Genomic DNA, 12118 nt, shown 5'->3' on the forward strand with positions numbered 1-12118 from the left:
CTGAGTTCCTGGCAGGTGGCTATCTGAGAGCCCTGCTTTTTAGAGTGCTTGGATCCTGGGCTAACAGGTTTTCAGTTCTTAGCCAACCCTCTTTAAAAAATAAAAGGAGGGGTTTCCCTGGTGGCGCAGTGGTTGAGAATCTGCCTGCCAATGCAGGGGACACGGGTTCGAACCCTGGTCTGGGAAGATCCCACATGCCGCGGAGCGACTAGGCCCGTGAGCCACAATTGCTGAGCCTGCGCGACTGGAGCCTGTGCTCCGCAACAAGAGAGGCCGCGATGATGAGAGGCCCGCGCACCGCGATGAAGAGTGGCCCCCGCTTGCCGCAACTGGAGAAAGCCCTCGTACAGAAACGAAGACCCAACACAGTCATAAATAAATAAAATACATAAATAAATAAAAATTAAAAAAATAAATAAATAAAAGGAAAGAAAAGAAAGAAACTAAGCTAAAGTGGTTTACTATCTGAGTTAGCGCAAAATGATAAGTTTGAATAGCTGGTAACTTCTCCATCGCTCAAAGTAATGGATGTGACTGATTTCCTGCTCTACTGTCACCCCTCACTCTCTAGCACCCAAATGTTTGTGTGTGTCAACTGCTTTATTATGAAGAGCACAAGGAATCTGCCCATTTAGAGGACGGATACAGATGATCCATAGGGCACCACGTGGTCGTGGACAGCGGTTCTGCAGAATGAGGGGAAAGGTCATGATATCAGGTTTCCCAGTTGGCAGAAGACAGCATCTCAGATGAAACTCTCAAGGCTTTTTGTTTCTCTCTGGCTTTAATCCTGGCCTCAGATTCTCCCACAACAAGTACTAGCTCTTCACCAAGTTTTCTTCATTCTGAATGTGGCCCTATCACCAATTCAACACTTTCCCCTTCCCCTAAGAGCGCAAAGTTGCCAACAACATATGCATGAAAATATCTTGCTGGAGTCATAAACTCAGGTCTCTCCTTTCCTCAAAAAGAATCCCATTTCTGGTCTGTAATCTTAATGGGAGGCTTAGAGTCTATTCATCCTCCCTCAGTCTTTTCCCTCATTTAAATTCCATTATTGTGGTTTCATAACTTTCTTTTTCTTGAGTTTGTGGGCAAACTTTTACAGCCTTACTCCTGGGGGTCTTTCTCAGATCGCCACAGCCACTGACTTTACCAAGAATACAAGCACACAAGGAAAGCTGCAGTCACACCCTCACCACCCCGAGCTCCGGCTGCCTCCCCTCCCCTCCCCTCTGCTGTCACCCAGTTCCTCTGGGGAGGGCGGGAGGTGGAGTCTCTTTGAAAGAGCAAACAGAAGAGAACTTGTCTAGTGCAGACTCATAATTCAGAGAGTCTCCATGACTCACTGGTTTATAATGTTGAAGACATGCCGGGTAAATCTGCCTTCTGTCCTTTTGAATATTGCCCCGGGACAGCATGCGGCATGCAAGTCTCTTTAGGAGCCCTCAAGATAGGAGAGTGAAAGCCTTTTTCGACTATAATACAAAGAAGTATTGAATTTTCCTGAACAACAGCGAGACCTTAGCCTAGCAAGCTAATGCAATATTGATCTGAGCCAGAGTGGCTGCAAGACCCTCATCTGTCTTGTGTATGTGCTCATTTGTGGATTTACATGACCACAGCTCTTGGGTTCCCTACTTCCGGTTATTGTGGAGCCAAAGGCCTAGGAGATAAATTCAAACTGTCACAAAAACAGAAGTATAATTCAAAAATAGAATGACTGGAGAATTTAAGCAACAGGTACTAAGCTCTCTCTTGGGGGAGAGCAGGCCTGTGATGATCATAGCTTCTCAGGTGTGAAGGCAGCACAGGATTTGTGCTGTTTGAAAGATACACCTGCAACAGGAAATGGCAAAACCCCATTCTTTGTATTTTCCCACTAATCCCTCCATTAATTATAACCCTACCTCAGAATCAGACAATTTGGCTTTCTGCCACCTTTTTATGAGAAAAAAAGGCAACAATCTACTATAAGGAGGTACTTTTAAAATGAGGTATTTTGAATAAATAAACAAGAAAGGGGATCATTTTGAAAAGGCACAAGATAGGCTACATCTACTTTTCTTAGCATAAACCTTTTGGTGGAGAATATCTGAATTTTGCAACTTTTCCCCAGAGAAAAGAATCTGCAACATTTAGGTCATTTATATTTTGGAAGGTTTCTATCATTGATATTTTATATTTATATCATTGATATTTTATATTTATATTTTAGAAGGTTAATTTTAATATGAAAGTAAATAAAAACCAAACAGAACTCAATCCAGCTTTCATGATGCTTATTCCTAAAATCACTGATAATTTGGGGAGCGTAGGTCACAGCCTCAGTTCCAACTCTTTCCCCAGCCTGAATGGACAGCTGGCTTCATCTGCGCCCAGGTGGTGTGAGCTAGGCATTCACGTTTGGTTCCATAATTCAGCACAAGCATTTGCAGGCATGCTTAGCTGATGGCTCTCAAACCATATGTAAACTTCCACCAATGACTCCAGAGCCGCTACTTGGGAATCCATGGAGCTTCAAAGAGAGTGCTAGCTGGAGGAGTGGGGTTTGCCACGTGCACGCCTTGGATCTCAAGTTTTGCAGTAAACTGCTTCTCTTCAAAGTCAATCTGAATCAATGGGTCACTTTCAATTACTCAGTCGTCTAATTCAATGCTTATGATAAAATACAACATAAAATCACTTGATGGTTACAAGCCTTCAGCACCTTCTGGTTGTTGTTTTTGGAAAGGATATCAAAGACTAAAAGCGATTTTGCTGGCAAGGAACTCTACGTGTTGAACTACATGACAAAAACGTTCCTAGTGCCACTGATAAAAAACCCAGGAGGACACAGTCTTTCATTCTGCCTAAAAAAGCGTGAGCTGGGGCTTCCCTGGTAGCGCAGTGGTTGAGAGTCTGCCTGCCAATGCAGGGGACATGGGTTCGAGCCCTGGTCTGGGAGGATCCCACATGCCGCAGAGCAACTGGGCCCGTGAGTCACAACTACTGAGCCTGCGTGTCTGGAGCCTGTGCTCCGCAACAAGAGAGGCCGTGACAGTGAGAGGTCCGCGCACCGCGATGAAGAGTGGCCCCCACTTGCCGCAACTAGAGAAAGCCCTCCCACAGAAACGAAGACCCAACACAGCCAAAAATAAAAATAAATAAATTAATTAATTAATTAAAAAAAAAAAAAAGCGTGAGCTGTGATGCTGGTGTACGCTGGACAAGACCAGCTAAATACTAACAAATACACGATCACATTTTTCATATTCCAAAGCCAGTTTTCTCTGGGAATAAGTCAAACACAGCATAGTTTAAAACATGGGTGAACTGCAAGGCTGACAACCTGTATTGTTAATTGTTCTTCGCTTCAACTCAGTGATTTTCTAGAGCCAGAAAATCACTACTTTGGAAAACCCTTGACACTAATAACAATGTGCTCCTTTCTACATAAGTTGGTTGATTGGACCTTCTTTTCAGATGTCAATTTAAATATAAGTTCTAGAAAGGAAGGCTGCAAATTTGGATTGTGAACAAATAAACCCATTATTAAATGTTCCAACTATTATTACAATACTATTATAATACTGTTTTCCTAATTATCCGATTGAATACTTGGAAATCAATCAGTGCTCTGTTTGGGCAAATCTCATTACTTAATGAAGGAGTTCCGATAAGATCATCATAACCCTATTTATATGGTAAAAAAGCAAAGAAGAGGCTAAAGTAATGATAACTCAGCCATGCGCTCCAATGACAACATAAGCTTTCTCTAAACCCAGATTTTCTCCAGTGTTTTCTACTATTGAGGAACATACCTAAACTGAATTACACTGATCATTTTCATCTCATTTCAAAGACAAAGGCAATGTCTTTCACATTATACTAGCTCTTCGTTTACAGTTTACTTAAATATTCTTTCCTCCATCTTGATAATAATATCTGACTATTTCATAGATGGCTCCAAAGCTCTAATTGCATGATTCGTAAGAACTTCCAAGCCGCCCTTTCTGATCTGTGCAGTGTGTGTTCTCCAGAGAAATCTTACTATTAAACCAGACTAAACACAAGACAAGCAATGCAGCTGCAACAGATTATTTGATATTATCTCCCTCTGTTCAGAACTTGGGTGTGTATTTTTGCCATTCACCTTCTAGCTCACAAGGGTCGAAATGGAGAACTTTCACTTAGCTGGCCACATGGCTACCTCCCCCGCCTCCTTCAAATCTTTCTCACTTTCTTAATAAGGTCTGACCTGACTGCCCTATTTAAAAATTCCCCCCATCCCTCTCCCCTAACCTTAGTTCTTCTCATGCCTTTACTCTACTTTTTCTTCTTTTCTTTTTCTTTTTGTTTGTTTATAGCACGTCTCGTCTTCTAACATTCCATACACATACTTCATTTGTCTGTAATGTGCCCTGTTTATTACCTCATTCCCCCTGGTAGAATCTAAACAGGGCAGCCAGCTTTGCTTTGTTTGCCAAGAGGCTAGAACAGTGCCTGGCCCATGGCAGGTGCTCAATAAATATATTTTTTGAATGGACGATACATTCAGATGATAGGAACAAGGTGTACCAAAGATGTACTGAGGCGATTTGAATCCCCAAAGATAAAAATTCCCTAGAGAGCAGACAAGGAATCCATCTAAATGAGGAATGTCCAAATGTTCTCCTCCTTCCTTTCCTAAATTTCTAAATGTTTTGGTAGCATAATAGATGTGTATTTCACTGTTACAATTTTAGCAGATACTTAACCTCTCTGGCCCTTAGTCTCTGCATTTACAAAATGAATGGTTTGATTTAACTGATGTCTTAAGAGCTCACCCTCTGATGAGTTTATGAATTAATGACCTATAGGCAAGTCATTGAAATGAGCAAAATACTTAAGTCAGGAAAACCATGGATTGGTCCCAATTTTGTCACCAAAATAGTTACGAGACCTTGCATAGACTTTTATGGCCTCCGTTTCCTCATCTATAAAATGAAGGCATTAGATTAGAAAGTTATCAAGTCTTTTTGGGCTCAAATATTTCGTCACAGCTCTGCATAAAGAAAGTTACTGTTTTGCTTCCTCCTTTTGAGCTACTTTTTAAAGTGATGCATGTGTCACGATGCTTGTAAAAGGATCCCAGGACTCTTCCCCCAGATCCTTCCCTTTTGGGGGTGCTTCCTGCCATTCTTACCATCAGGGAATCCATCCCAGATTTCTAGCCGGTCATAGCGGCAAAACATCCCCCCAGGAGGATTTGAGTCAGCCTCCAGGTCAAAGCTTTCAAATTCCAGGATAATCTCCGACATCTTTGGTGCAAAGATAATATAGGTGCATTCTAGGCTGTTGGGATATTTTTCAGGGAATCCTGGGGACTTTATCACCCCACTAGGTGTTGTGTAGTTCTGGGAACATTCAGGACCTATAAGTAAAAGAAAAGAGGAGCAAAGTGAAAATTCCACTTAAACGACCTTACCAAGAAATAACCTGGGCAAAAACGGTTTATCTTTCTAATAAAAGCCCACCATTATAATCACGGTCCTAATCACTCCTTACTCAGCCCTTTTGCAGTGGTGATAGGTATGGAAAGTCAAGTTCAGATTTATTGTGTTCACCTTAGTTTTCCATTTGTGTGGAGCAATTTAAAAACTTCTGCTGTTGCAGAGAAAAAAAAAAAAGACAAATACAAAATCACGTGGGAACATTGAAAGAGTAAGCTACAGAAATCTCGACAGAGCCCTAGAGAAATAATTACAGCCCCTTCAAGCTTAAATCTTTAAATCTTGAGGCTGACAGCCCTTTACTGGTGAAATAGAACATTTACAAAGGCGAGGGAGAGAATTCAGTGGAGGGAGTTTGGGTTTCAGATTCCTACACCAGTGACTCAGTAACTCTACCAGATGTGACCTCTGCCTCTTTGACAAACCAAATGTGAAAGGTAATTCGTACATGTACGCAGGGTGAGTGACTCGTTTGGAACGGTGTTGACACAGGTGTGCCAGTAAACTGTGGGTGTTAGTGGGGGCAAGGTAAACTGGGATGCAGGTCCTGTGGCTACAAGTCACCTGATACCAATGTTGACATCCTAACCTTCGCCAAAGTATCAGATACAGTACAGGAGGCCATTCTAAAATGTTAATATGTACGTGTATGTGTTAATGTATATATTTATAACGTGTAATTTAAATGACGGTTCAGTGTTATCACGACAACAAATTACAGTGATCTGTAACTTAAATTACATATATTTAAATTATGTCATCCTTATGACTACGTGAATAACCACAATTTCAGTTCATGGAATGAGCACTGAATAGGGTGTTATTCACCACACAATTGAAAACTGCCCATCTCCAAGGACAGGGACATCAGCCTATCAGCTTCTGCCCCTTATCACCACCACTGCTGCCCTGATTGTCAAAGAGCTCTTAGGGCTCCCTGGGAAACAGAGATGGCCTGACCCTTTTGAATCTCAGGATCCAATCTGGGGATGTTCAGTTCAACAATTCTTTTCCCGGACCGTTGCCTCACTGATGGGGACCCTGCGAGGAAGTGTAAGGATTCAACTCTAAATAAGGAGGCTTGTTGAGCTTTTTCTTAACTAAATATTCTTCCAAAGTGCCAAGTACTAAAGGCAATATATTAGGCATTAATACACATTAAATTTAACTAGCAGATCTCTATTTTTAGTGGCGAGGGCTAGTAAGCTGAATCTCCTCCTCAGCGCATCTGGCAGCCTGTTGAAAAAACAAATCAAATCGCTTTCTCCCCACGCACGTATTAGATAGCCATGGCCCTGAAGACAAAGAAGAAGACTACTTCGTAGACGGCACAATAAACCTGGTTGGTAGAGTTCTGCCTTGAATACCTTCCCAAGCCTTCTACGATGGGGCTCACCCTTTAGCACGATGGCCTCGAATGCTTATCTATTTGATTCTGGTTAAAAAGTTATTACCATGTGGCATTTTGCCATGTCAATTTCAGGTAAAGAGATTGTGAAATGTGCGTCTAATTTATAATATGCTTCTAAGCTATTTGGTGGCTTCTGAGATGACTATGCCAATTTGTCATTAATTGACAAAGTCATTTATATGTAGGTAATTGGGAGCCCTTTAGAATTTGATTTCCAAGATGTAGGAACAGTGACTCTGGAGACCTCCAACCTCCTCCCTGGGGATTCGGCTGGCAAAGCAAACAGGAGAGTTTAATGCAGGTTCCAATATTTTCTCCTTCTTAAAAAAATAAAATTACCCAGGTTAGGTTAAGATTTAATGAGAGAAAAACAATGACAGGAATTAAGGGCATAATTTCAAAATCAAATAAATCCCCATGCTTTCACTGTATATCCTTGTCGTGTCAGATCCCTTTAGAAGCTAGCCCAGGCTTTCTAACGTATTTTGACAAAGGCTGGGGACCTTCCTTTGGGAAGTGGAAGAGAGCTGGATGGGGCACCAGGAGCTCTGAGCTCTCGTCCTGTCTTTATCACTGACCTGCTGTGTAGCCTCCGTGGTCTCTGAACCTTCCTGGTCCTCAGATGCTGTACATCACAAATGGGAGGTGGGCTTTAGGATTTGGAAAAAATTCCTTTCAAACTCAAAGCTTCTGTAATTTCCTACTTCCTCCATTCTACATCAAAATTTGTTTTACTCGGTTCCTTAATCCCTGTTGTATAAGTTTGCCACAGCTGAGTGAGCACTTCCCCAAAAACGATGAGGGCGGGGGTGGGTTGAGGGATCCCATGGTGAATACACAAGCCGTAAACGGGACTAAGGGCGAGCAGCTGGTGTGCGCAGGAGTGAGTGAGCTACTGGGGTGAGGGGTGCACACACAGCACTGGCAGCCAGCGACACCATGCTTTCCCCGCTATTTGTAAGACTGAGAGCGTCCTGTGTAGCCATAGGCATCCACATTTCGCTGTTAAGGACCGTAAGGATGGATAATGATAAAAGCTAAAATATTCCCTTTGGAATTATTATTAAATGTACAGACTTTTAGTCAAATAATGTATGAAGTGACCAATCCCACTCTCAATAAATGCTGCCCCCTCCCTCACTGAGACCCACGGGCAATGGATACGGCTTCTTCCAGCATCTGGGCCTGGATGGCCCAGACCCAGGGAAGGACAGGGGCAGAGTGGGAGGTGTGCAGGCTGGGGTTTCCTAGAGAAATTTCTTTCAGTGAATGGAAATCATTTTAGGGCTGGTAGCCCAAGGTTTTAGCATCTGGGAAGAGACCTGCAGAAGGGGAATGTGGTACCCGAGGAGAGAACTAGGGTGTCCAGGGGGCTCCAGGAGGCATGGGGAAGAGGTGAGGACTGGCCACCACTGTCAGGCAAAGGTGGTCCTCTAGAAATGCAGCCCTAGGGATGCAGAAATGGCCCTGTAATCTACTGTCAGAAAACCTCAAGGTCAACAAGTGAAAAATTAATGTATTGGTTCAACTATGATTAGTCGAATTTATGTGTTTTGAGGAAACCTGAAATTGCTGCAGCCTGGAAGAAGTGCTATGTTTTCAAAAGAATGGAGATTCTATAACAATGGCTTTAGAGGAAAGAATGCTCGTGAACCTGTCTATGTGTTCGTGAATGTATTCTCCTAGTTCATGATTTTATGGAGTATCTATAAGGACTACAATATGTGCAATGAGTGAGAAAGACAGATGTTTTCTTTGCATTTTTTAGGTGGTACCAATTTAGTTCGGAAATGATACATGCACACATGAAGAAATTTGGAAATACTCAGGAAAAACATTTGGTTAGTGAAACATAGTTGTGTGTGTGTGTATATATATATACATACAGTTTGTATATGTGTATATTTGTGTGTGTACCTACAAGGGACAAGCTGGGTACAAGTGTAGGAAAATAAAAAGTACATTAAGAAGAATAAGCTTAGAGCCTGGTTTCCATGGAGGTTAAAAGGCTTAAACCAGAAGAGAGGGAGGGCTGTGCAATCTGGATAAAGCACCCCCTTTATCTATAATCATTGTAACAGCTAGCGTGCACTGGATGCAAATTCTGGAACAGGCACCGGCTACATGTTTTCATTTCAACTGATCTTCACAAAGAGCCTGTGCTATATACCGTCATCCACTTTTCAGATGAGGAATCCAAAGCTCTGAACACTCACACAGATGGTCAGTAGCCAAATCAAACTTCACATGCAGGTCTGCGGGACCTCACTCAGCACACCAACCTGGGGCAGGAAGCCAGGATGTGGGTTTGTGAGAGTGAAGTTGGGCAGGTTGGGAGCAACTGATGTCAAGGCTTGAGCTTGACCCTGGAGGACTTGACCCGACAGGTGACAGACACCTGCCATAGGTGTTTTGGGGACAGTAGTTTGATGACTATTTGAGAAGCTGTGTTAGGATACGATAACATGGGGATACCCACAAGGCAGGCTTGTCTGGTCAATGGCAGTGGACGTGGAAAGGAAGCTGTGACTCTCTCTCTTTTTAATTGAGGTATAGTTGATTTACAAGATTATAGCAGGTTTGGGTGTACGGCACGGTGATTCAAGATTTCTGAAGCCATGACTCTTTGAGACTTTTGGACGAAAATCCAAAAGAACTGGCAGCCATATTGGATGTAGGGAGGCAAGAAGAGAAAGAAGAAAATAAGGCTTCGAGTCTCAAGGACAGCATTGAGGGGGAAAAAAGCGGGAAATCACGGTGCCTCTGAGACTAACAGAAGTGTGGGGATGAGTTCATCTGGAAGGAAGCTGAAGAATTGTTAATGACTTAGGAAGGATCTCGCTCTTTCTCCATCCACCATCTTCAAATCTTTGAGAAACATTGACAATGAAAAGTTATTCTTGCCTCCTTTTCTGACACTTTCTTTCTTTGATGCTGTCACATGCAGGTCAGCAAGCAAATGCGTGTGTTTGTGCATGTGTGTACATCCACATACGTGGATTTATATAGGTCCAACAGACTTCAACACAAGGAAATATGTCCATATGTAATCATGTGAACACACTGAGGTCCTATGTCTTCTGTTATTTATACTAAAGGTTTTCTAAGCATGTGCCCAGATGAATTTCTGAAGAAAGTTCTCTCCATCTATCCACATGTATATGGGACAGTACCAGATTTTTTTGAAATTTAAAGAAGTTGTGCCAATGCTCCCAGAAACACTTAAAACTCTCTATTTTGTTATTCTCGGTGGTCACCAACCCAGAGGATCTTAGGCTTTTGTATTTGGTGTGGCTGGATTTATTTCTATTAAATAAAGCTCTTTTTCCTATATTCCAGGACAATACATTTAAATCTTGAGCCTCTGTCCCTGGAAGGTCTCCCACACATTAATATCCACTTAAAAGGGAAGGCTGAATTGAGCACACAGCAGGAACCTACAGGCTGTTGTGAAAAACAGTGACATCCAGACAAAGCTACAATTTTTATCAATTGATATGTGTGTTTAATTCCTCAAAGCTGGGAGACTATACATTCTCAGATTCTATCCCATCCCAATATATACCATTGTGACAGAAGATTAGTAAGTGATTATTCTGGAGAGGGCAACTGATAATTATTTTGGAAGGGGAATGCCATTTAAAGCATTACTATTTTGCTTCCTCCAGGAAGTTCTTTCCCCAACCATGCCTCCATCAATAGAAAGCCTCTTCTTCTTCCAATAGCTTTAGAAACTCTAAGGCTAGTGGACTACTGCTTTGCTTCTCCTGGGAAATACCAGTTTTGAATTTTGCAATAAAATAAAGCAAAGAGGCAAGAGGGAGGGGATATGGGGATATATGTATACATATAACTGATTCACTTTGTTTTACAGCAGAAACTAACACAACATTGTAAAGCAATTATACCCCAATAAAGATGTTAAAAAAAGAATAAACTTAAATGAGATGTTAAAAAAAAAAAAGGGAAGAAGATGTGCATGACTTTAAGGTAAGAGGGACTCATGCATTTTTAACTAAAGAAATGAAACTTCAAGAGTAGATCAAACTTATTTTTGAATAGGAAAGATAAGAATAAATGTTCTTAAAGGAGTTTTACAGAGTATATACCTTATAAACACTGGTCAGCATATTAGAATGATGAAATTGTGATGCTTAAAATACATTTTAAAAGTTTTTTTAAACATGCTTCCTCCATACACTGGGTAATTTTCCTTTGTTTAAAGTATTTTCCAACATTTTTGTAATGGGAATATGTGACTTTTTACCAAAAGTTTAAAAACGTTACTCCTTGTCTCTCTTTTCACTTTGTCTCTCACGAGCTCAAGCAATGTTAATGACCACTTCGTCACACTTGTTCTCCTGTAAGTTACTCACCTCTCTTGAAAATTTCATAACGTATGGAAAATCCTGCCCCGTGTGTCTCATAATCAGAGACAAATTTGATAAAGAGAAATGGCCCTGAAGACACGACAGGAGAAGGGGCAATCTTTCCACAGAACTTTCCCCATAAACGCCCATTTTCATTTTCTCCATCGATGACCTCCACGTAATCATACCTAAGACACAAAGATGGAAGAAAACATCAGGTTAACGAGAAAAGTCCTTTTAATGTCAGTAATTTAGAAACCAGCATTCTCCACCACCATCTGTCAGGAGCAAAACTGCTATCTGCATTCACTGCTGGATTTCATGGAGAGGGAAAAAAGTCTAGCAAAATGAAATAATTAAAATGGACTACATCATGTCCATATACATCATCTGGCAACACAGAACTATTAAGAATAATGGTGTCCATTATACTTGCAGACAATGTCAGTTAAAGTAACCAATTAACAAGAAAAAGGAAAATCTCATGAGCACAATTCTCTTTTATTAAATTGTGTTCCTTTGTCTGGGGTTGGGGGGTTGTCAATACATAATGCTATGCATTCTTTTCAAACTGTGAAGTTCTTTTAGGAATTCAAAATGTCTCCTTGGCTGGAGCTCTCCATAAATAATACTTTGATTTCTGTGAGCGACCCTCTAAACATATGGCCACAGAATAATAAACAGATTCTTTACTATTTAACTCAATTCCACTAAGCTCCAGGCTTCTTAGAAAAAAAAAAACTCTCTCAGTATCCACTGTGGTCAAAACACAGATCATCTTCTCCCCAAACTACAACTTGAATTGCAGAACATAATCTCTGCAAAGAAGAAAGTTTATTTAAAAATGGAAAGTAACTTTATTT

The 12118-nt window shown here is 41.3% G+C and overlaps 1 protein-coding gene across 8 annotated transcripts in view; it reads right to left on the reverse strand.

Moving 5' to 3' along the window:
- The window catches only part of NRP1 (neuropilin 1), a 138605-nt gene that overhangs the window by 71524 nt on the left and 54963 nt on the right, over positions 1–12118 (reverse strand). For 4 of the 8 annotated variants that reach the window (XM_057541938.1, XM_057541941.1, XM_057541937.1 and 1 more), the window contains 3 exons: positions 11262–11443; positions 6435–6515; positions 5168–5395 (listed from right to left, as the gene is read on the reverse strand). In XM_057541938.1, the coding sequence (XP_057397921.1) occupies positions 5168–5395; positions 6435–6515; positions 11262–11443 (491 nt within the window). The remainder of the gene's footprint in view (positions 1–5167; positions 5396–6434; positions 6516–11261; positions 11444–12118) is intronic. The other 4 variants (XM_007189848.2, XM_007189849.2, XM_007189847.2 and 1 more) reach the window with 1 other exon arrangement.

Source organism: Balaenoptera acutorostrata, chromosome 3 (assembly GCF_949987535.1).
Source record: "Balaenoptera acutorostrata chromosome 3, mBalAcu1.1, whole genome shotgun sequence".
In the NCBI taxonomy this organism is placed as follows: Eukaryota; Metazoa; Chordata; class Mammalia; order Artiodactyla; family Balaenopteridae; genus Balaenoptera; species Balaenoptera acutorostrata.